General features: G+C 40.8%; 3 protein-coding genes across 7 annotated transcripts in view; 2 read left to right on the top strand and 1 right to left on the bottom strand.

The window, feature by feature from the left end:
- The first annotated feature begins 9189 nt into the window (after positions 1–9189).
- Positions 9190–14342, top strand: zbtb8b (zinc finger and BTB domain containing 8B). 2 transcript variants are annotated; one of them, XM_015050225.1, is made up of 5 exons: positions 9190–9289; positions 9832–10025; positions 11766–12690; positions 12818–12996; positions 13138–14342. In XM_015050225.1, exons 2-5 carry the CDS (start codon positions 9852–9854, stop codon positions 13450–13452), a joined length of 1593 nt encoding a protein of 530 aa, XP_014905711.1. In that variant the 5' UTR covers positions 9190–9289; positions 9832–9851; the 3' UTR covers positions 13453–14342. The 2 variants fall into 2 exon arrangements, with proteins under 2 accessions (XP_014905711.1, XP_014905710.1); XM_015050224.1 differs by lacking the exon at positions 9190–9289 and adding an exon at positions 9296–9407.
- A 487-nt stretch (positions 14343–14829) lies between these two features.
- Positions 14830–17548, top strand: LOC106958365 (alpha-L-fucosidase 1). Its single transcript, XM_015050226.1, has 8 exons — positions 14830–15297; positions 15441–15575; positions 15758–15895; positions 16048–16153; positions 16259–16459; positions 16543–16733; positions 16878–16977; positions 17086–17548. Exons 1-8 carry the CDS (start codon positions 14960–14962, stop codon positions 17218–17220), a joined length of 1344 nt encoding a protein of 447 aa, XP_014905712.1. The 5' UTR covers positions 14830–14959; the 3' UTR covers positions 17221–17548.
- Positions 17549–18644: 1096 nt separating this feature from the next.
- Positions 18645–25824, bottom strand: part of dlgap3 (discs, large (Drosophila) homolog-associated protein 3) — an 86326-nt gene continuing 79146 nt past the window's right edge. For 2 of the 4 annotated variants that reach the window (XM_015050221.1, XM_015050220.1), the window contains one exon: positions 18645–25773. In XM_015050221.1, the coding sequence (XP_014905707.1) occupies positions 25459–25773 (315 nt within the window). In that variant the 3' untranslated portion in view covers positions 18645–25458. The remainder of the gene's footprint in view (positions 25774–25824) is intronic. The other 2 variants (XM_015050219.1, XM_015050222.1) reach the window with 1 other exon arrangement.

Genomic DNA, 25824 nt, shown 5'->3' with positions numbered 1-25824 from the left:
AAAACAAACTTTAAAAAGCCAAACTGTTACTATATTTAAGCACTTGAAGAATGTATTTTGGTGCCATGACTCAAAGGCACGCGGGCGCTCCTCCGTAATCAGTCCATTCTGACTGCACTCCTCTGCCACATCACACACGGCACGGAGCCTTTTATGAGCCTCAGAGAGAGCCGAGGAGGAAGAAGGAAAAAGTGAAAAATCAAAGGGTTCAAGGCTAATCCACCCGACCAACCCACCCCCCACCCGCCCGGGCCACTCGTGTGACTGTGTCTGATTTGATGACTAGGAGGGGGGGTGAGGGGTAAGTGGAAAAGGTGGTGGGAGCAGAGGGAGAGGGGGTGTTAAGAGTCGGCTAATATTAGCCCGCTTAAGCATTTTTTTTGTTCGGAAGTTGACCGTATTTCACGTTTATGGGGGGAGACGAATTTTTTACAGCGTGCTGTCATGTGAGGTTTGATTTCGCCGTCAGCTATGGATTTATGCTGTGAAACTAAAAAAAAAAAAAAAAAAAAAAAGGATTCGGGGTTGAATTCACAGCGTCCTGCAAAAGTGTTTATACCCCTCATGTCCACAGACTTCTTGGTTGGTATTTTACAGGATAAATCACACAAAGTAGTTAATGTGAAGCAGAATACAAAGAATTTTAAGGAATATTTTCTATAAATATAATTAGGATATTAGCTTTGCACAATCCCGCTGTCCCCAATTTTTCTTTGCAACATAGTCCAAATTCATTTAGGTTGGATAGAGAACGTCCATGAAGCTCAGTTTTTAAGTCTTGAGAAAAGTTCTCAATGGGTTTATGCCAGTACTTTGACTGGGCCATTCTAACACACAAGTATGCATCAGTCTACACTATTCCATCTTGCTAGCGTTATATTCCTGCTGAAAGACAAACCTCACTCTGAAATTCTTTAAAGTTAAGCTGAAACACTGAAACACAACACCAATTGCCACACTTTGTCCTTTTTGATAAAGGACAGATTTGTCCCGTCAACAGATTTTCGGCTCCCCGCAGCTCTTCTAGCATTACCTTAGATATCATGGTTGCTTCTCTGATTAATGGTTCCATTTCCTGCATTGTCATTTTAGATGAGTGCCTGATCCATAAGGGCAGACCTGTACAGTCTAATTCTACGCTTTGTTTATTTTACACTATTATTTAGAATTGAACTTTCTGAACTATTTCAAAGAAGGTTTGTTTTATTGGTTTTATTAAAAAAATAATGAAAGATTTTACATTTGACCAAGCTTGTGAATCTGTTATTGTATTTAAGTGTGCTGTAGTGATGCAGTGACCNAATAAAATTGTAATTCAGCGCAATGTATTTTGTTTTTTTTTTTGTTGAAAGAAATGTTTTAAGTCAATTCAGCATTGCTTTTCTGTATCAGATTGGTATCGGCTGACACTAAGCCTCAAATATCTGTATCGTATCGGAAGTGAAAAAAGTGGACCCCTCGTTGTAACATGACATGAATATCCTTAAGTGGCATCAATAGTTTAGGGGTGTGTTTCTTGATTCCAAAACAAATGAGATCACCGCCTGCTCTTTGGAGCATGATGTGAAAACGTTAAGATTTCGATGACTCAGAAATCGGTTCAGCGGAGCTCTCGTAAGCACGCAGATAAAGATGCTCAGGCACTCCAGGCCACCGCTCCCTGACAGCCTCTCCCTTTCCCAAATCCCTCGTATAACTTTACACCTCAGATTAGAGTCTTATCAGGGAAGGCTTCCTGCTCGCACCTCGTTCTGACGGCAGCTCACAAGGATGAGCGTAAGTCCCCTGCCTCCGCAAAAAAGAAAAAGAGAAAGAGAGAAAATATAGAGCTGGATGTGTTTGGAAAGAAATGAGGCTTTGATGAGGAGAGGATGTTGATAATAATGGAAGGCATTTTCATCTCTTCTGTGGACTATTTATTGGCGCATGGACAAAACTTTTATGAGTAAACAATTCTCAGAATTATTATTACACTGGAGGCACAGGCTAATAAATTTGCATTTCTGTCTGCTCCTTTGCTTTCCTTATCTTACCCCAAGATTTGGGATTAAGAAAAACAATAAAGATACATTTGAATGAACAAAGAAGAATGAGACTTAAGAATCATTATTTTTAGGGAATCCTACCTCATTTACATATCCTTGGTTGAAAAGCTCTTATGACTCCATGTTATTTAACACCATAACATTGCTAGTATTGGCATTTTTCAGGCTTACAACAGTACACAAAGCAAACTTGAGGACTGGGGGCCAAATTCGGCCTGCCATAGCTTTCCATATGGCCCTCCAGACTCCAGAGATATAGAAACTTCTAGATAACAATTGTGTGCTCAAATATTAATTTAGCAATCAAATCAAAACAGGTTTTAAAACAGCCAAACTACATCAATCCCTCCATTTTTTCCCCCTTTTTTTTGCAAATCCACGTTCTTGGAAATTCATGCAAAATCAACAAATTCCTGCATTATCATTGTGAGTTTATTGCAAATTTCACTCAAAAATCATCTGTAACATCGGATTTAAGTGACTGCTAACTCCCACCTCCAGGTGGCAGTATTTCTGTCTTCTGCTGCCTCAGCCTTAGTTGATGTCTGTGATTGGCATGGCAATTAACAAAAGTGATACTTACAGTCATAAATAAACTCAAGAACAGTTGAACAAAAAAAAATGAGATGAGAAAGTGTGAGTTTTTCTTTTTTTTTAAATGCATAATTGTGCACGTGCAGATATTCTAAGCAAATGGGAAGTTTTAAGAAAACCAAAACTTCCCGTTTGGTTTCATAAACATTCGTGTTTGAGGTTTATTAATACTTTGAATTAACCAAGGGCATTGCAGCTGGTGATTAATAAAAATAATCCTCAAAAGACTTGACTAATAATTAAGCACACAGCGTACATGTTTATATATCCACCACCCACTCCTCTTCATCTTTTATTGGCTCTCCCTGCTCTGGTGGTTTGGGTGGAGGTTCGATACTCGTTTCTAAAAGCTTTTCAGTAATGAGATTTTAGGGGGAAAAAAACAAAAACCAAATGTCAGTAGAAACAAATTTCGTTTGTATTTTTTATGTTGAGCTAAAGTAAAAAGCGAGACACGAAGGCAGAGAAGGGGAAAGAAAGTGGCAGACCAAATAAAGCTGCCACATCCAAACTTGATGTCAAGAATTATATTTCAGACAGCTGGACGTTCTTCAGGATAACTGTACATTTACAATGAGTCCATCCCCTTTGAATATCACATAATGTCTTTTATTACATAATGTCTTTTATCACATACAGTTATCCCAAAATTATTTGTACTCTGGCAGATTCATGTTTAAGATTAGAGATGCACCGATCCGATAGTAATATCTGTATCGGTCCGATATCATAAAAAAAAAAAAAAAATTCTAGATTAGGCATCAGTGACAATGTGCCTGATCCACATGGGCAGATCTGTTCAGTCTAATTTCATACTTTGAGCAACATCATGCTTTATTTTACATTTTATTTCGAATTCCTGGTTGCACTTTATGAACCATTCAAATGAAAGTTTGTTTCAGCTTATTATTATTTTTTTTAGATGTTTGACTAAGGTAGTCAACTTATTAGTTTATTTATTTTTCATTGACTGTTATACTCCTAATTGCACTGAAAGTTGTGTTGTTTTTACATTATTAACTAAGCTTGTGAGGCTGTTTGAGTATTTAATCGTGCTGGCGCAGAGATATCAAATAAATTTGTAATTTAGTACATGTATGTCTGTGTTTAAAAAAAACAAAACATTTTAAGTCAGTTTAGCACTGCTTTGTCTGTGTTGACAGGTACCAAACCTCAGGTATCAGTGTCAGAAGCCAAAAAACTGGATCCCTATTTAAGCTAATCTTTTAAATTTACCAACATGTTTCTGTTCTTCCCATTGACTATTGAGGGGAATAAAATTTTTTTTAAATGTCTTTTTTTTTTTATACAAATATAAAAAAACAGATGGTGGTTCTCCACTTACGTTGTTTTATTTCATATCAGAAACAAACTTTTTGGATGACTGACGACTTCAAATGTAACATTTAAAAAAAACATAGTAACCGTACAAAACATGTGATCAGATATATTTTGTCCAAAAACCATAAACATAAGTAAAAGAAACCTTTCCGTCCACATGAATTGACAGACTCAGCAGGAAGATCAGCAGTTCAGTTGGTAAAATCTGTTGACAAGACAACTTTTAGATGGGCAGTCCATTTGACCTTTGGGAAAACAAAATCCAAAGCTTAGAACAACACGGTTCAAACCACTGTGCATCAACAACAATGAAATGAACTTTTTCCCCTTTTTAAAACATTTTACTGCACCAGAGGCCTTTGACAGTCACCAAACAGGAAATGGGCAGAGAGAGAAAGGAACCCGAGTCTGCTGCATTGAGGATTATTGTCTCTGTATACGGGGCGTTCACTCTACCTCTACACCATGGAGCGCATCCTTTAAACCTTTAACCAGGAACGATTGAGACACATTTCAGTACAAAAAACCCCCAACTAAATAAATAAATAAATTCATTAAATGTTTCAGTTGTAAAATGTTTGGCATGTAATGATCAGAAAAGTCCAACCATGAAAACACGAGACATCGTAAAGACTAAAACAGCAGAAATGGACAACCTGTGACAAAAAGTACTAATGTTGTGAATTGTAATATTAAGGTTGGACTAAAATACAGACGGTAGTTTGGAATGATCCAAGGGGTTCATTATTTTAACAGAAACTGAACAACTCACAGGTCGTAGGCAGCGACACAGCAGGGGAATCTTAGTTAATGACCAGAAGTAACCATGGAAGGACCAGAGGACTACATACACAGAGAGGGACAGAGGTGGATAATGACATGGGCACCAGTTACTGTCAGGATGAAGGGATTGAAGGAATAGAGACAAATGAACAAAGAGGATTTGTGAAACTAACAAGAAGCAGAAAGGAGCACTAATCTCGAGAGACAAAATCCAAAAGCACAAATATAGATAAATTACGAGACCGAAAACACAAGGGAATGAGCAACACAGCGAGATCTAAGTAAATAAACAACAATGAAATGATCAAAATGGAAACACAAATGAGACCCAAAGCACAAACACCCAAGGATCATAGCACCTTAATTAAGAAAGTGGCACTGGCAAGACTTAAGACTAATGACCTCAACACAATTTAGTTATTGTGGTGAGTCTTGAAAACTGATGTTCACAAACACTTTCTACTCAGACTGATGTGGCTTGAGCTGTTTTACAAAGAAGAATGGACAAAAACATTTGGTGTTTAGATGTTCAAAACTGGTAGGGAAAACGCACACCAAATTCCTTTAAAATTTGTAGCTGTAACTTGGCAAAATGGCACATGCAAAGGCACTGCATATTGCAGATTATTGGTGACTTGGGCTTTTTCTCTCCGAGTTAAAGTCAAAACTTGTGAAGCTGACTTTGCTACAATAAAGGATGCTTTGATATTTTGGATATAGATGTGGCAAGGACGGCCGGCCAGCCAGCCAGCCAGCCATCGCTGAGGCCCTGCGATACTGGAAGCTGGCGGTCTGGGATGGCTTCGTTCGCCACTCTGCTCTGAGGCTAAATATACGATGATAAAAAGGCTGGCAGACTTATTTCTGACTCATGCTTGTTGTCCTCTTCCGTAGGAAAAGAAAAGACAGCGCAAGAGACAGACGTCTCCAGAACACAGAAGGACATTAAGTGATAATTACAGAGCGATAGACGGCCGTAGAAAGACGAGGTTCACCCCCGTCTCTTGCTTTGCTCTTTCTGTCCCTCAGCCACCACAGAGAGTGGCGTCTCCAAGCTAAAGAAGGGCGCCCACTGTATTAGACTTGCAATGATTGGCTATGATTGCATTATTTGATCCTGTGAAGGATAAAAGGACAGCAACACATACTCCCCACATGCCTTTATACACCACTCAGTGATCAATGTCTCCTCAAAAACCAAACACGGGCCCCCTTTCTTTTTTCTTTTTGTTTTTAAACATCCCTACACATGAAGCTATAAATGCTTCAAACTTAAACATTGTCTTTATCTTTTTCAACTGAGTGCTCTTAAGCACACAAGTATGCCCCTATGCACACACACACACACACACACACACACACACAAACAAATACACACACTCATGCTCCACCATGTACTCGACTTCACCACCAGTCCACCGCACTCCTCTCAAAGCTCTTTGATCCCCGGTCGAGGGTCCTCTCCGCGGTGCCTCCGTCTGAATTCCAGAGATTCTGGGATAATTCAAACGTTTCACGGCACATACTTGGTCCCCCCAGGAGACAGTGGCGGAGATGGAAAATGCCACCATGGTCCCCGGCTCACTCTCCCTCCATTGTCTCTAGTCTTTAATCAGGCCCTCTCTGCGGCTCCCGCTGCCACCGTGGTGTGTTGTCTCAGCCTGGGAAAATGCCGGCCTAAGTGGCTGTTATGAGCTGAGGCGCAGACCACAGGGACCCATCGGAGTGCCGTTGGAGCCCTCTGTGCCAGCCGTGGGTCTCCGAGTGGCTAACGCGCACAATGAATGAGGTCCTGCGTTCGGAGGCGACCTTACATAACAGCAGTGATCGCTACGTCTATTTACTTTTCTCGTCTGGCTTTCCATCGGTAAATCACGCGCCGTCATAATCACAGGCATGGGGCAAAGCCCAATCATAAATCACCAATGTTATTCGTTCCTAAAGGGTTGCTGGGTGTAAACCGGCGTTAAACTGTCACCCGGATTGGTGGCATTGAAGGAGCTTCATGGTCTTGGCTGTGGAAGGCCTGCATGAGAGGGAGTTTCCTGCCATGCAGTCAACAAATGACCAAAACAAAAGGTCTTGTGTTCCCCTGAGGCGCAGTGAGAAGAAGAAGGTCAGCACCCAGAACTACCACAAAGCTTAACCTAATTAAGTTTCGTTTCGGGTTCGAGTCATTGCAGATGGGTCAACTGGCCCTTGATGACTGTGTGTCAAGTTTTACAAGGCCTAAACCGAACCCCTGCTGGGCTATGATACTTTATATTTAGCACAAATAAGCATGAATAGAGTATTTTCTTTCTTTTTATGAGGTACCATAAATTTTATTTTGCAAAAAAAAGAGAGAGAGGAGGCTCAAGTGTGGCGGTTCTGTGGTTCCATCAGGCCAACACGAAGCCTTTGTATTCACGCTGTTTGCCATGGGAAAATATCTGAAACAAATAAGTTGCCTGGTCGGCACCCATCAGCGCAAAAAACACTTCTAAAAGCTGCGGATTGTGCATTGAGGGTGTGGTGCAGCTCTAAAGGAACTTCTTGTTTATCCCCGCTGCGTCTGAAAATGAGAAAGGAACTATTTTCTTTCCAAAATGGAAGGAAAATAAACAAGTATTCATGAGCAAACAATGAGGGCAGGCGGGTGTGCTGCTGCAAGCTCAAAGTGGTGTAAGAAGGAGAGGAGGCGATTATCTTCAAGCTCACTGGCATGACTTTTTGTAACTAATACTGGTGATGTTAAAGGTGAATAACACTTTAGGGTTTAGAGCTTTTTAAAATGAATCATCACATTTTTGAAAGGCTTTTGAAGTAAAACATGTATTTTCACTTAGAATACCTTGCAAAAATATTTATACCCCTCAAAATCATTTAAAATTCTCTACCATTACAACCACAAATTCTCGTTTATTGGGTGATAGATAAACACAAAGCAATGCTTATTTATAAAGCAAAATGCAAGAAATTATTCACGGTTTTCAAAATTTATTTTACAAATTAAAAAAAAAAGAAAAAAAGAGAAGACGCTACAGCTGCGCAGTATGCCTCCCAGTGTCAGTACCTTGAGGAACCAGCTTTCAAAGCAATTACAACAATCTTGGCACTGGTTCTTAATTTCATTTAGGTCTGGAGGCCATTCACATTTATGAATATGCTCTGGTTTTCCGGCCACTCCTTACCACACAGCCTTACTTGTATAATTTTTTTTAATCATGTGATTGAAATGTGGTATTCTGTAGGCATAAAACAATTAGTTACAGTATTATTTGTTTAATGTGTTTAATGTCTCATTTGTTTAATGAGATATGGAAGAGTTCTACTCAGTAATGAGCGCCTGGTTTCACATGACTGCTGTGTCCTGTGCATGGCAGGACACAGCCATGCACAGGCCTGCTGAAAACTGTAAATGGGATTTATTTTTGCTTCTCTTACAACAATGTATTTTCCAAATTTGTGGAGCCCACAACAAACAGTTTTCGTCTTGACATATTCTTGCACCTCAGCCATGGATTGCTGCAGGTTCCCAGAGTTACCATGGGCATCTTGGCTAATTCTCCAATTAATGCTCTCCTTGCCCGACCTGTCAGTTCGGTTGGGCAAACTAAACTGCTAAAAGACATGCTAATAATGTGCATGTCTTTTAACAGTTGCCTCACACTGGATACCGCGATCCTCTATGAGATGTTTGAAGTTTGGGATTATTGTTTTATAGCCTTGTCCTGCTTTAAACTTCTTCTTGACTGTGTTCCCTTTTCTTTGTGATGCCGTTTGTTCTCTCATCTTCTCTAACAGACATAATAGCTGAATTTATACTTAAATAAAATTGCACAATTACAGTTAACTGGCCTCTGAAGGCAATAGACCACACTGGATTTTATTTAGTGGCATTAAAGTACCGGTAATCAAGGCTGAATTTATGTGCTGCACTTTCCTGGTTTTTATTTGTAAGAAAAAAAAAATGCTCACAGGTATATGTCATCTTCCTTCCTATTCACAGTTCTGCACCAAATAGAAAGGACTGATATTTTTATCTGTGACAGCTACACATAAAGCTGTGCCTTCCTATGACTGTGTGGCCTTCATCTCTGCTTTCTGGAAGAGAACAGAAAATACTGCAGCATGCCATGTGAAGACAAGCATGTTTGTGATTATGTTGCATCATCCAGTCACAACGCCATTTTTAGCAACATTTGTAAACATTTCAGAAACAAATACAATAGTGTTTAAATAGTGTTAATTATTTATGTCTTCTTTATCTCTGTTTTTTCTTCTTCTTCTTCTGTGTAATTGTTTTCTGTGGGCTGCGGAAAAATCAGTTTGGCACCCAAAATTAATATGGGCAATATTTTAATTTACTTGCACATACCGTTACAGCACTTTCCACACTTTTAGTTATTAGGGCCATATATGTTGTGACGAAACGGACTCCGTGAGGACAAGTGACGTCACTAAGGCCATTTCATGTCCAACGCTGTACAAACGGGGAGACGGCGTTTGACTCTCGGTCGGTCAAATGATTGGACGAGGAAAATTTACGTAATTGTTTAACGAAAGCGGAAGTATTTGCTTTTGTAGGCATGGGACAATGAATCCTGCAGGCTGCTGTCTTTCTTTCACGAGTAAGCTTATAGAGTACTTCTGAAAACACAGGTAAGTGTACAATGAAAGGGTTTTATAAAACGTATAAGGTATGAAACCCTTCGTAAAGGCGTTTTACGAAGCTGCAGTTGTGTTGCTCGACAAAGTATTAGCAGCTAGCTACTTGGTGCTAGCTGCACAGGCTGTCACGTTAGCAAACAGAGCAGAACGTAAATCACTTCCTGTTTTCGTTATCGGATTTTATTAGGAGCCCCTCACCAATGTTATTGTTTATAAAAATATTAAGTTCTATATGCATTTGCTAGTTTTGTTTAAAAATGTTGTGGATTTGCATACTAAGGTAATGTCAAGCATCGAAAATAGAACTGTTCCTCAGTTGTGTGGTTTTAGGTCATTTTAACATCGCATTTTATCATCCTTCCCCAACCCCCTCCGATAATCACCCGCACGGTTTGTTTTTTCCCCCCGCTACTAGAATCACGGAGAAGGAAAAACATGGAGGTTCCCTGTTATCTGCCCAAATTGCTGTTTGAGCTCAATGAGCAGCGAAAGCGAGACTTCTTCTGCGACTGCAGTATCCTGGTAGAGGGGCGTGTATTCAAAGCCCACCGTAACGTGCTATTTGCTGGAAGCGGCTATTTCCGGGCTCTTCTGGTTCACTACCTGCAGGTGAGGATTACACTGCTTCTGTCTGTTTTCTATTAGTGCTAAGAATGTGTATACAGCGTTTTTGAGTAAATGTTAAAATGTCATCTTCAGAATTCATGAAATATTTGAAAGAAGATTACAAATCTGTCAATGTTCCAGTTATTATTTATCAAGGCAGCTGTAAGCAGGTCAGTTTTCGGTTTTAAAGAAGTCAGTGTTTCAGCATTTTTGAAATTTTCTAGAATTTTTTTCTTCCCAGATGAGACTAGCATAAAACTGAATGCTGTTTCTTCATGTTTGATTCTGATTCTGATGCAGAGTAGATTTTAACCCAAAGACCTGAGTGATCTGGAAGGTTGACGCAACAATAACAGATCTTGTATGTATTTTGGTGCTAACCCATTCAGTGATTTATGAAATCAGGTTTTAGGTGTTTTAAAGTCTTTTCTCTGAGTTAGAGAGAGCCAGTGTAAGGACTTTGCAACTGGGGTGGTTTGCTCCATTTTCATGTTTTTACTGAGAATGCAAGCAGCATCTATCTGACTGACTTTTTACTCAGACTTTTAAAGATACTGTTGCAGTTATCAATGTGACAAGAAATGACTCATGGATGAGTTTCTCTAGCTCTTGCTGAGACATTACTCCTTTGATCCTGGAAATGTTCTTCAGGTGATGGAAGGCCGACTTTGTAACTGTCTTTAGGTGTATCTGAAACTTATGGTCTTAGTGCATAACACCAAGATTTCAGACTTGACTGGTATATTTTAGCTGTAATAACTGAAGCTTTGTGCTGACCCTTTGGGTCCAAAGATGACTTCAGTTTTGTTTCCGTTCAGCTGGAGAGATTTATGGCTCATCCACACATTTGTTCTAAGCATCACTTCAGTGCTTGGATGGGTTCGGAGACACTTGGTGACATCATAATGTAGAGCTTTGTATCAGTATCTGTGTTGTTATGGGAAATAATCTTAATACTTGTTATAATCTGAGCTAGCACGAGTACGTAGCTATTAAAGAGGCCCCAAAATTTAACCTAGGAATACCTAGGTTAAATCCCTAGGTATCCCTAGGTATCCCTAGGTTAAATTAAAGTTAGGTATCCCTAGGTTAAAGTTACTTTGTCCGCTCTCTGTCAGAGCGGACAAAGTAACTTCTTGTCCGCTCTGACAAGAAGTTACTTATTGACACAAAGTTATTTCTGTTCCTGTTCTGGTTTGAGTCTCAAAGCAAGACTCAAACCAGTTAAGTAGTGTCCAGAGAGTCCTACCCTAAAATAATAATCAGAATATCATTGTCAGTGTTAACAGTGTTGAATGTTGCACTAAGATCCAAAAGTACTGGCACTGTGGTTCTTCCACAGTCTGTATTCATGTGGATCTCTTTGAACACTTTGACAGGGGCGGTCTTAGTACTGTGGTGAGCTCTGAAACTGGATTGAAAGCTAGAAAACAAATCATACAATTTTCTGCAGACATACTTCTATATCATTTTAAAATCAAAATAAATTCTGATTAAAAAATAAATAATATGCCTAAATACAATTTTGGCATATTTAGTTCATTGTGGATGAATTTATCTACGTGTTAAGTACATGTTATACATCAATTAAATGTAATTGGTAAGTTGGTCTATGATAGTACACTGAAGGTTCAAGCTGTTACACAAAACCATTAACTTGAGCTGATTTTTAGAACAGTTCAAAGCCATGTTCTGTTGTAGTGTTTTCAGATTTCTAATTTTAAACTTGGGAATGCTTTTCAGGACAGCGGACAGCGCTACAGCACAGCGTCGCTGGACATCGTTACAGCCGACGCCTTCTCTGTCATCCTCGACTTCCTCTATTCTGGCCGCTTGGCTCTTAACAGCAACAACGTAATTGAGGTGATGTCAGCGGCTAGCTATCTGCAAATGACAGAGCTGGTGAACTTCTGTAAAGAGTACATCCACTCATCTTTGGAGATTTGCAACAAGGATAAGGAGAGAAACACGAAGAAAGAGAACCAGAAGGACAATGAAACAATTAGACCCGCGGACAGTGGAACTCCTTCTGCAACCGTCGCTGGGGACAGGGGTATTACAGGGACAAGTTCAGAGGCTGCAGAAGTAGATGGGGGGTCGGGTTTAGGTCCTGAGGAAGGAACTTCAGCAAGTATCCCCCTGTCTACCGCAGTTGCAACCCCAACGGGCTCCAGTAGAAACATTGACAGCGCTTACTCCTCTAGGGAGGAGTTTCCACCTGGGAGGGAAGACCAAAAGGGCCACATGGATCAGACTAATCTCTCATCCTCCTCATCTTCTGCTTTGACCCCAGAGTTGGTGAACCCTAAAATAGAGTATGACCCTGATGAGGAACTCGTAGAGTCCCCCGACACCAAAGACCTTGCACCATATCCTGGGTCCTCTCTGCATGGCACACACCATAGCAGGTTACTTCTTCAAAGTCCCTCAGCCTCCAATGAGCGCTCCCCTTTAGGATACGGCCCTTCATTTAACACCCGGCAGCTGATGGAGATTCTGTCCAGAGGTGAAGGCCCCCGAGGCCCCAGCCCTGTAGGGGACCGAGGAGGTCAGCGCTTCAACCAAGGACTTGGCAGCAGCACAGGAAGTAGCAGAATGGATGAAAGTTTGGGCTTTGTTGGGTCATCTATAATGGAGATCCAGTCTGATTGGCTCGGAGAGGACACAGGTAATTACCTCAGTCAGTTTTAACTGTCAATGAATGTGCTAGAATAACCTTAGACCAAGTAAAATACAGTAAATCCGAAAGCAGAGGAATTGTATGCATTTCAGTTGTTGTCTTTCTCCCCCTGCAGGCGATGGCTTGGTAGTGCCAGTAAAACTCCACAAGTGCCCTTTCTGTCCATACACTGCCAAACAGAAAGGAATCATGAAGAGACACATCCGCTGCCACACCGGAGAGAGGCCCTTCCCCTGTCCCATGTGTGGCAAGAGGTTCACACGACAGGAGCATCTCCGGACCCACGCCCTTAGTGTAAGAGTGAAGTGTGGCCATCATGTTTTTTTATGTATCCCATTTTGTTAGTACGACTTGTCCTAGAACGATCTTCAGTGTTCTGTTCCTTCCAAACTCTAATCCAAGTCAAAACAATACCCACTATGTGTCTGTCCATAGGTTCACAGGCACTACTGGCCAGTATCTTGCAAGAGCTGCAGGCGAACGTTCACAGGGTCCAACGTCTCCCCGGGATTGAGGCGCTTTGGCATCTGCGACAGCTGCAACTGCGTGACCACCACTCATGAAGATTCTGTGCCCGCTGACCCGTCCAGCCAGCCAGAGCCCATGGTGCGTGCAGATGGGACCACAGACTGGTCAAGCTTTATGGACGATGTGGACGAGGTGGAGGTTGGCAGAGTGGAGGACTTAGTGGAGAAACAGATGCTGGAAAGACAGCTTGCTGAATGCTCTGATGTCAGCCATACACTGTGAATTTTACCATCAACTAGAAATAAAACAGGGCCTCTGTGCACTTATTACTGTAAGGTTATTTATTTATTCACTCATTTGTGTCCTGAATTTCCGGTCCAAAGCTGCCTGTCATTGTGTGTCAGTGATTAGTTAGTAGCAGGAAACCTGTCTGGCATTTGTGAAATCACGTCTAGATGTAACTTTAAATTTCAAACGTGTACAGTGCCAACAAAAAGTATTCACAGCCTTTCACTTTTTCAGAACCTTCTGGAACTTGAGTAATTAAACATGATTTTAAATGGAGATGGAGCGTGCGCCTGTGACTTTAAGGAGCTGCAGTAGAACGGTGTGCATCAAAGCAGAAACCAAGCAAAGAAGTCAAACTACTTGGCTGTAGACCTCAGATTGGATTGTGTCAAATCACAAATCTGTGAGCATCACTAGCTTCAAAAAGGAGATAAGGTTGTCATTCAATAAAATATTAAGCCTTGATGTAAATATTTATGAAGCAATGGATCAACAAGGTTACGGCAATATTGCCAGTAGGGAAAAAAAAAAAAACAGTTCTAAAGAGAAGTTTCTGCCTTGTCATTATGGAGATTTGTCTGGAGCTTGTTAGGAAATGAAAATTTCACAAATCTTGTTTAAAATACAGCATATGAATGCTTTTTGTTTGCATTGTACGTGGATGTAAAGAAATTTACATTTCAATGTTGTACGGAGAAATGAACATTCTGTACTCATCCAGCAAGATTGGGATTAAGACGTCAATCATGAATTCAAATAAATAATTGTCTCCAACAACTTTTTATGTGTACTTGAAATGCGACTTATAAATGACTAACTTAAATTGTTTACATTAATGGCAGCCAAGTGTGTAAAGAAGTGACCAAATAAATTACCTGTATAAGCTAGAGCATAGCGGACTTCCATGTGTACTGTACTATAAAAATGTTAACAGTGATCAATGAGCATTTGTCCATCTGTATTTTGTATGTCGACTTTGCATTCTTAGTTTAAGTTTACAAGGCTCGTGAAAGCGGAGGTACTCATAGATGTGGTGCCATCTAGTGGCTAAAAAGTAGCATTTATAAGGTAAATACAGGTGTCTTAAGCATGGAGACAAGCCGATTAAAATAGAAAATGTGCTTTAAAATCATAAATATTGCAGTAGACCAATAATGAGTGGTTTGATCAATGGAAAACAAAATAAGCCGATAAATAAAAAAAACGGAGAAATATAAATGCAAGTTAAAGTTACATTGTTTGCATTACAAATGCATTTTGTTTCTGAAATCTTTTTATTCGAGTCAAAGACTATAGATATATTTTTAAGTCCTTTACTAGGAGGTCAAATTAACTGTTACACCTTGCAGTTCTGTAAAACGAGTCAATCGTGTGGTGCTCCACGTGATCCCAGTCATGTGACGAGGAAACAACTCAAACGGCAACAAGAGGCTCACTAGGTAGATGCAGGGACTTTAAATGAGTTCCATGTAATCTTATTTTAGGCTAACTTGTAGCAGTCATGGCTGCCGTTTTCCTCCTCCTCGCCTTCGCGTCTCCCGCAGCGGCTCGTTACACCGCGAACTGGACGAGTCTGGACGCCAGACCGCTGCCTTCATGGTACGACGAAGCAAAGGTGGGGATTTTTGTCCACTGGGGAGTATTTTCAGTGCCAGGCTTCGGCAGCGAGTGGTTCTGGTGGCACTGGCAGGGTCAGCAGCCGCCTGACCCGAAGTGTGTGAGCTACATGTCCAAGAACTACCCGCCCGGCTTCAGCTACCCGGATTTCGCCCCTCAGTTCCACGCGCAGTTTTTCAACCCGGAGGAGTGGGCGGACATCTTCAAAGCCTCTGGTGCAAAGTAAGGTGTTTATATTCCACTTCCGGGTAGCATCAAATCAGAAGCAGGGTGTGTGTTGGACCATGAAAAACTACAACCTCAAAACCTTAATGAATATGTTTAGGATTCTTGCAAGTCATTGTTTCACAGTGCACTCTTTCCAGATATGTTGTCCTGACTTCCAAACACCATGAAGGATTCACTAACTGGGGGTCTCCATACTCCTGGAACTGGAATTCTGTTGATAATGGTCCTAAAAGGGACTTAGTGGAAGACCTGGGAGATGCAGTTCGCAACCGGTGGGTGAATTTGAAGCTTATTGGAGAATAATATCCAACTGTAGATTCTGGTAAATGAGTTCAATAGGCATATGAAACACAGCACAAATCCACCTGAACCTCTTCAGCTATAACTGAAAACATGTCTCGTACGAGAAGGTAATAAACAAGAGCTTCAGAGATTTGTTGTTTTCAACACTTAGATCGCTGCACTATGGCCTCTACAACTCCTTGTATGAATGGTTCAACCCCCTCTACTTGGAGGACAAGAAGAATGGATTCAAAACCCAACAGTTTGTGATGCAGAAACTACTTCCTGAACTCTATAACATTGTTGTAAGGTTAGTAGGTTTTAAGTTTTAGTAGTTACCGATCACACCGCTTGTTGTTTTCAGTTTCCCTGTTATTGTTGCACAAACTGCAGCCATGCCTTAGGTAAGTTAGCTAGTTCTCAGTTATTGCACAACATGATAGTGTTTTATATACCTTGCAGGTACAGACCTGAGGTGATTTGGTCTGACGGCGACTGGGAAGCGCCAGACACCTACTGGAACTCCACCCAGTTTCTGGCGTGGCTTTACAACGACAGCCCTGTCAAAGTCAGTCCTTTTTATTTTAGGGAAACACAAACTGCCATGCACAAAGCATTGCACAAAACTATAATAGCAGCGTCAGTGTATTTACCCCATCTTCCTTGATTTTAGGATACTGTTGTGACCAATGACCGATGGGGGCAAGGCACTGCCTGTAAACATGGTGGCTTTTATAACTGCCAGGACAAATACACGCCAGGCCAGCTGCCCAAACACAAGTGGGAGAAATGTACATCTGTGGACACTTTATCCTGGGGTTACCGACGAAACATGAAGTTCAAAGAACTGATGGACTTACCTGCTATTATTGACGTAAAGACACAAGATGACGTTCAGATTGCTTAAGATGTAGCCGCTTCATCTTCAGGACTGAATGCTTCTCGTTTTCTTCACAGGATCTGGTCAACACAGTGGCTCTTGGAGGAAATTATCTTCTCAATGTAGGTCCCACAGCCGACGGGACAATTCCCAGTGTGTTTGAGGAGAGGCTGAGGGGTCTTGGCGCCTGGCTGGAAACCAACGGAGAGGCCATCTACGCCACCAAACCCTGGAGGGTCCAAATGGAAAACAGCACTGTGCCAGTGTGGTAAGAAAGCTGGAAAGTTGAATATTTAGGATCTGAGTGTTCTTCATTTTTGGTGTTTTCTCCTTCCATGCTACCAGAAACTCAGTATGAGTTTTGGTTTAGTGAAAAAAGAACAACAAAAACTAAACGTTACTTTTCTTCTAGGTATACCTCAAAAGGTGCCACGGTCTACGCCATTGTAACAGCCAAACCCCCAACAACTATACTGAAGCTGTTGATCCCCCAAACATCAGCAACAACTAAGGTAAATGGGATTATTAAGATTATGTGTTTTGGAACAAGTACATGACCAAACCCATGATCGATAATGTAAAAGTGACTAGGAACAAATAGGAATCCGTTTCTTTTCTAGGTGACTCTCTTGGGGCGTCCGTCCCCCCTCCCTTGGGCACCGGTCTACCCTAATGCAGGTCTCTCTGTCCTTTTGCCTGAGCTACCTTTCACTCCTGGTCAAGCCTGGACACTCAAACTGGACAATGTCCAGTGAAATTTGAAGTTATAAAATATTCACCATGTAAGGTGAATATTAAAGGTGAATTTAAATATTAAATTCAATTCATGTTTTAATTTTTCACTTTGGAGGGATAATAGGACAATGCTTAAGGGAATTTTTTTTTTACATCTTTGATCATTGCTTTACTGATCTGAAAACTTGTTTATTGTTAACATATGACAGTGTCTTATTTAAAAAAATAAATGTTTTTGAAACATTTTTATTACCATAAATGAAAAGTGGCATTCCTGTTCAACCTGTGGATATTTCTCAGCTGATTGTTTCCAATTTTGTGGAAAATAAACACTCTCTCGCAAATTTAGCACCAGTCCAGAAAATCTGATTTGAACTTCAATTTTGGAGATTAGCATAACTACACAAAGCTTGCAGCAAAAAGTGCATATAAATGGTTTAAAGCCAACAAGGTGAAGATTCTAGCATGTTCAAACCCTCTACTCTAATCCAAGACAATTTGGATGTAAAAAGATGCTCAAACTTAATCCCCAAACATTCTCACAGCACTTAAACTGTTCTGTTGCAACTGCTGTGTCCAGATGAGCCAGTGTGTTTGAGACTTATGTGCATCTACTAAATATTGACCTGAATGTGGATATTTAGTTCTTTACCATTTTTATGTTGTGGGACATTTAACAGTTAAAAGGTTAAATGTCCCACAACACCTTTTTCAGTCATCGTAAGAGTTAAAGGTTGAACATTTTGCATTATTTTGTTCAAGTCTTGAGTTGCTCCATCAGTAAATAGCCTTAGAAATGTAGATCAAAATTCTCCATTTTACTGTTTAACACCATTTAACTTCTTGTGTTGTTGAAATTCCTTTACTTAAAACAGTTTCATCCTGCTGCACACAATCCCAGAACTTAGCAACACGTTTTATTTAAAAAGAAATTGATCAGACTTACTACTTAAAGTTCTGCATGCTGCAGAAATGGTGGCCATATTTTTCAACCCATGACTAAAAAAATATACCTTTCCAAACCTGGAAACAATCATTCGGGTGGAATGGCACAGTGGCATCTTCTCAATTCCAGGTGACTAACTCACACAAACATATTCACACTCACACACCCATAAAAATCCAAAAGGTTGAAGGTCATGCAAGCACAGGTTCACATTTTACTAATGTGTCTTCTCCACTTTGGCGCCAGATGTAACTTTGAGTTAATAAACTAAATTTTTGGAACTGAATCAAGCATGGACATACAAGCCAATGGAGGGGCCGGCTAGAATCCAGAAAATTAAGGAACATGTTATTAAGCTCAAATTGAGAAGATACCTTCAATCAAAACAACATTGCTCTTACCCCCAAGAAGAATGTTTTTACTGCTTCATTTCACATTTTCTTCAAAACATTCAGAGTAAACACACCAAAAAAAGACAAAGGAGACGCAGCAACGCTCGTTTAACTCGCTAAAATAGCTTTATAATAATCATAATAATATTGATAGTAATAATATTAGCCATTAGAAAATGTTCAGACAACGTTGAAAGTGTTACATTCTGTGTTGGGAGTAAACCACGTCACAGTGTGCCATCTCTCCGGGTTCAGCGCCATCAAACGTGCTTCGGTTTGGACACATTTAGATCCATAAAAACATGAGAGCAAGAAATAAACTTGTATGTACAAAACGGTGGGAGGAAAGATAAAAAAAAAAAAAAAAAAAAAACAAAACAGGAGCATGGTTTACACTGCCTTCACCGGCCTTCAGACTGAATTCAGACACCACTTCCTGGTGTGTTCTCGTGCACCACGTGTGGACGACCACTTGGTGGCGTAACAAACATTTACACTCTGTTGTGACTCTATTGCTCTGCTGGAGTCAGCTGTTCTCATAGAAGAACAAACAAAAATGAACGTTTGTATGTACAATATGCTGTCTTGGCCCAGAGTTGATGATATATATAAAACGAGTGAATCCATGCTGAAACTTGCTCTAAATCATAGTGGTCACCGATAACACAAGAAAGACGTGGAGGGAGTCGAGAACGAAGGGCTGTTGTTGCCGTTGCTACATTATAGAGTTGAATAACGAGTGTGAAGTGTCTCCATCGGTTCGAGGCCCCCCGTTTGATTTCCTCCTCTTGCTGGCACTGAGAGTTCGAAGTGGAGTAAAAGCACACAGAGAAAGAGGTTCTATTGTTAGGACGGTCCACTCCCACAGCTCACTTCCTTCAGCGATTCCTCACCTCTCTGGTGGAGTGTGCATCACTGAGCCCAGAAGGGGGGGAGGGGGGGTAGTGTCTTCCCAGAGTTAATCAACTTTCTCTTCTTCTGCTCCATCCCCTTTAATAGCAGCGATTTATTGAACCGAACATAGAATAAACTATATATTTATATATTTTTGTTGCTATACACGTGACTTGCCCTTGATCAGCCTACAGAACAATTTTTACTCATAGCTATATTCAACAACACTGTATTTAATAATGATCGTAATGGCACTAATTAAAACTTTTAATGACAGTAATCATATTAATTATATTCTAATAACAATAAATGTAATTTTAAGATAAGCAATGTCCATTGATAACAGGTATTTACACTTTGTAAACATGGCGAAGTTAGGGTATAGATATATATATTTTGTTGATAATTACACAGTAATCGCTCAGTTGTCTCTTACCCTCATGGTTAGCTGTGTGTGTCCTGTAAATCCACATTACAGCGTTAATACATATGCACACATGTACACATACAAACAGAATTACACCTCAGTGCTAAAGGCACATTGGAGTTTCAGTTGATCATCTGCTCGAGTCCGACCTGTTCTGGAGCAACAGAGAAGGGGGGCGGGCGGAGTAAACCATAGGCAAGAAACCAACCAGTAGTTTGGCCACAGTATGAATTAAAGCATTAAGTTTCTTATTAAATCAGAGTGATTCTAATTATGCTCAGTGATTTTCAGCAATAGCAACTGAAGGCGTTTACGGTCTGTAATTAACTCCCTGCCTATGGTGTGGTCTGCCAATAACATGCCAAATACAAAGTTCTGCTTGCACACGCGGGAGTCACTGAAGATGATACTTATGTGCAATTATGAATAATTTTCTTATGTAGATAAGCACCTTCAGGATCCTCACATGTAATTTGAATATTAAACAAGTTTCCAGCCATGACTGTACACATGGGCGCCAGCAAAAATCAATGAATGAGAGAAATCTGAAATTGTAGAAGATATGGAAATTTGTCACTTGAATTGATTCTTGGTTAATTATCAGTCATATTTTCTGCTGGTTGTTTATTAAGTTATCCCTCCAGGATACAATTGTTAGCATTAGTCACTAGTCGTAGCAAAGTGCTTTCAAGTTTTGTAAAAAGTAGATCTGATTAGGACCTCACAATAGAGTTGACCACGTTACAGTTGCAAGTCAGAAAGCTTTTCAAGTTTGCAGTGTAACTACTGCACAAACTACAGTTACATAATGTCCCGCTTAGACAGTAAATGGGCTACAAAAGCTGCCCATATACAATCATTAGCTGGTTACGTAACTGTCACAAGTTAATTGTTGGTTATAGGTTTGATTCAGGATAGCTCTGATTAAAAGTAGAATCTATACAGGCCTTGGATGTATCTAATATCAACCAATATTTTTAGCCACACATTTTCTACATCAAACTTTACCTTCTGTAAGCCTTCTAGCTTTTTGATTTTTTTTCCCCAAGCTAATTTTATAGCAAATAAATTATGCTTTATAAAGGTTTCAGAAACATTCTCGCTAAGGGAAGTCCATACGACAGATTTGTTAATCATCGTAGCAAAGAAACAGCCCGTTACTATTACATATTTTTTAACACTTGGCAGCCATATTGAATATTAAATTTATCTGGGTGAGGAGTTTCACTGCTTTCCAGCTAACAAATCTGACTGGGTGTTCCAGATGATTTGTCTTTAATATAAATAATTTTGAATATTTCCACTTTGGAGTAAAAACGGGACTTTTGAAGTACTATGTGTTTCACTGAAAGCAATGCTGCCACTAGCTTTACCAACTTCTATCACAACATTCCCTGTTGCTGACAGTTGATTAAAAGCAGTGACTGAAGACTAAGCAGGCTATTGGTTTATAAAACTATCTCCACAACACATCAGTTTGGTTTCTTTTTGACAGTGAAGTTCATGAACATGGTTAGCTAGCGCCCAGGGCTAGCTAGCCCCCCCACCACAGACATAAGCTAGCTTCAAACTCCAGAGCAGCTCTGCCTTACAGTAATGTCAACTAAAACTCAAATCTGCTGCTACCACAGGCCTCCAGCTTGGCTTTGTTCCAGAAGCACAGTATGCAGCACACACACAAATCGGCTACAATTAAGCTGCTGCCTCTGCCACCACACTGACTCACGCTGTTTCCTAGTCTTGGGGAAATAAATGGCTAACAGTGAATCTGGGCTCGAGCAGCGAGAGATTTTTTCTTCCTTCTCCCCGTCTCGATCTGAGAATATCAGCAAAACACTCCTGCGAGGATTAACGTAGCCTCGTATTATTAGGGTCTTAGGGTGGGTTTAGGAAATCCCCTGAGGACAGAGGGACACTTGCTAAAAACTGAGGTACTCAGATTTTGTCTGGCCATGTGGGAAGAAAGGCTTAAGATAGCTTGATTGCTGTGTTTTGTCAGTGCTGAGATAATGTTACAACACAACCAGGAACTGTGATTTGTACGATGCTGATGTGATAGATAGATTATATAGAACAAAAAATAAATAAATAAATAAATAAACAAATAAATAAAACGGAAATCACAACCACAAAAACTGTGTTTGCTATGGACCTATTTCAAGGCAAGGTGCGGCTGGTTGACACCTCAACTTGTAGAACTCAGAGAGAAGAAAGTCGGCACGAATGAAAGTAGTCGTGGTTGCTACTGTGGATAAAAATCCAACAAAAGCCTCTTTAAATCCTGGTGTCCCTCAAGGGCAACTTGTGTGATCCAGAGACTTTGCCACCCCCCTCGCATGTAGGACTGAGGATAGTGAGGGTGGGGTCAAGAGTCCGTCACAGTGGCGTAACAGTAGTAGAGCAGTTCTTTGTGCTTCGTTTGACGAGGGCCTGCGGCGGGCACCGCACGGATGTCATCAGGTTTTAGCGGTATCGGACGCAGAGAGGGACGCAAAAAAAAAAATAGAGAGAAGGCGGCTCCGCAACTCGCGTTGCTGCGGACGCATTCCACACGACGGCCCTCGTTGTTTTCAATGCCGGGGCACCTCGTTTGTACAAGGAGGTTGTTAAGATTCACCTGCTGAAGTCCAAAAAGCAAAACACTGGTTGGCATTTCCAAGGATGTCTGTATCATTGTCTCTAAAAGGTCAGAATTGTACAAACGTGTGATTCGTCGGAATAACTGCGTTGTAAAACCCTAGCAATTACTTTTTTCACCCCTCCCCCAATCACACAGAAGAAAAAGATTTAAAGGCTACAAAATACGTGTTTCTTCTCCAAAATGAGACTCTGCTAAATTGTTCAGAGGAGGCCGTCAGAAAGCATGCAGTGTTCCATATCGACAAAGTGTGCCAGTCTCACAGGTGTGTATTGCAACATGAGGGAGATTCAGGAAGTCAAAAAATTTTTTTTCCAACAATACTCTTCAAATTTCATACATTTCTATATACATCTCCCTCTCTCTCTCTCTTTATCTCTCTCTCTATATATTTATGTATATATTCAAAGTGTAAACTGTGTTCAAAGGAAACCTCCACACATAGCTGGTTAGGCACATGTAGTTGGTTCTAAACAGGAGATACAGGGAGGAAAGGGGAACAGCAGTACAAGTTGTGAGAACCACACACAGATATTTAAATAGGCCTAAGGAAGGATCGTCCTTGGCAACCACCTTTCTTGCCAGAGATACCCTGTGAACCTGACTCACAATTTCAAGATAATAAGAGCCGTTTGAAAGTCTTCTTCACATGGACTCAGTCTGGATATGCCACACAGCTATGATCTATCGTAACAATACTGCAGTGTTTCACATTTGATATATGATCTTTGTACATGTACTGTTCTCGATAATCTCTACTAATCTAGAAATGTAGTTTATATTATAAAATATACATTTTCCAATAAAATATCCCATATTTCCAACGTATCCCAACCAAAATTAAAGGAAAGAAAGAACACTTCATGCTTACAAATTCTGACATTTTGTCATCTCTCTACTCCATACATTTTGACTCTTTAGTGTTAACTGGGATTCACACAGACTTTCATATTAAGTTACTCAAGTGCGTTCACGTTATGAGCCAACAGTCGTAGAAAACACCAACGCATTTTTGATAAGAATCCTTCAAAAAAAGTTAACTTTGTGAAATAATTTAGACCTGTTTCAGGAGGTAAATTAATAAAAAAAAATAAAAAACAACATACAAAGCCTTGCAAAACCATTCATGCTTCTCTAACTTTTCCACATTTTGTCATGTTACAACCACAAACCTCAGTGAATTTCTGTACTTTGGGGTTTTTATGCAACAGTTTTCACATTTATTAAGTTTTCACATAATAAATGAAAAAAAAGCAAAACATTAATCCGAGACGCAGCCAAGAGGCTCATGGCAGCTTTAGAGGATGCAGAACAGCAACTGAGAAAGTGGAAGAAATTGACACCAAAAATAGAAGATTCAACTTTTATAGAAGCGTCTGAAATAAAAACAAGAAGTCCTGCTTGCTGTTCACTTCAGACCAGATGATAACAACACTGAAAATAGTCCCTACAAACAAAACACCCTGTGATGGAAAACACGTCACTCGAGCAGGATGCTGAGGGATGCTGGTTTGATGTCCATCACTGAAGTTTATGGTTGTAACTTGAAAAGAAGGTGAAGAAGTTCACCAGATATGAATGTTTGCAAGGCACCGTAGCTCCACGCATATCACATATTTCACATTCCCAGCATAGCTATAAAATACCACTTTTTTTTTTTGGAGATAATCCCAATCTGATTCGACTTGGTGATTCTTTGGAAGGATATTTTAAGGTCAGTTAGGCCTCATTTTATCTGCCAGCAAAACGAAATCATTCCTCATTTCGTCAACGCCGTCAGGGAAACAAAATAACGTTGGGTGATAAAATCCTGCAGAAAATTCAAGCTGCTGCTCTTCTTTTACTTAAAAACCCATATTTAGTTACAAATAAACACGATAGTAAAGTCTGTCCAAGCAATATTCAAAAGAAAGAAAGGGTTTCAGAGGGGAAGATAGCAGTCCCGACCACTTCAATGGCTGTTTCATTAAGGGGTGTTTACTTGTTCCTGAATAAGATATATTGAAACTGTAAAGACCACTGCTGTTGAAGCAGGATTCTCTTTTGACCACTTGGTGGTGCTCTACTCTCACAGTGTAAAAAAAAAAGAAGGGGGAGCATCTTCAAGTAAGTCCAGAAAAGCCACTGAAATAATTCCATGTAAAAACTCTCCCAAACCCTCCTCTTCTTGAGACTTCAGAGACTGCACAAGGAGTTTGATTTTTTTCTTTTTGTCTGTGATGCTACACTGAAGAAGCTCCTTTTGGCAAACACAACTATAGGAGAGCCTCGCCGTCCGATGCTGATGGACAGGTGGTTCGAAAGCATCAACAGAGTGAGACGTGAAATTGGTCCATATTCTGTGACTTGGTGCTTGTGTGGACAGACGGGAAGAGGGACTAAGGATTCTGTGTTTGATATTTCCTCAGGGATGCTCTTGGAGCCAACTGAGGATGCTCAAGAAATCAATAGATCTCGACTCGGCTGAGCTGTTATCGGCGAAAGCCCGTAAGTGGCCCGTAAGTCGGTTTCGCTCCGAACGGCATCAGGGGTGGGAGGTGTGGGGAGAATTTCCTCAGAGGTCTACTGCCTGTTAAGCCCTTTTTTGTGCCAAGTGAACACGCACAGGCATGCTACTGCGTGAACCTCTGCTGCCTAGTTTTACAAAAGATTTCTGACTTGGTTTCAGCCAGTGATTATATATATTTATATATGTATGTATATATATATTTAAAAAGAAATTCTGTCTAAGAAGGAAGTAAAAACGTCTTCGGCTAGATACCGCTCAGGCTCTAGGCCTCTGCCTCGGTAAAGTGGTTTGAATTTCAAGACACTAAAATGGCTGTCATTGCTTGTTAGGTAATAATGTAGGATGACAGAAGTTGATGGAAAGTGCTAAAATTGGCGATGGGTCATAGCGTATAAACAGCAATGACTCGCAGAAGATCGGGTGAGGGGGGGGAAGCGAGTGCTGTCACGGGTTCAGAGTCGAGTCTGGGCTTCGGGGATGTAGATCTCGATACTGTCGGCGCTCTCGGTGGCCGAGTTCTGCCTGAAGGAGGCGGTACGCTTGGTCTGCAGCAGCCTCCTTCGTGCCTCTGTCCTCTGACGGTCTCCAAGGTCCAGGGACTTCTCCCTGATGGGGAGGGTGTGCCCTCCAACGCGGGGCACCACCAGCCCCCCCGGGCCGCCTCCAGCGCTCCCGGAGACCCCGTCTCCCACGCTATCGGCCCGGAGGCTGCCGCTCACCCCGCCCGCCGGCTTCTTTGGTAGGGGCGGAGGAAGTTTCTTATCCTCCTGACCCGTTGAGGATGAGACATTGACATGAGATGCGGGAAAAGGACAGTG

The sequence above is a fragment of the Poecilia latipinna genome, unplaced genomic scaffold, assembly GCF_001443285.1.
Source record: "Poecilia latipinna isolate Pla-1442-1.1 unplaced genomic scaffold, P_latipinna-1.0 Scaffold980, whole genome shotgun sequence".
In the NCBI taxonomy this organism is placed as follows: Eukaryota; Metazoa; Chordata; class Actinopteri; order Cyprinodontiformes; family Poeciliidae; genus Poecilia; species Poecilia latipinna.
Note: the sequence above shows the minus strand (reverse complement) of the source record. Positions and strands in the feature narration are given on the sequence as shown.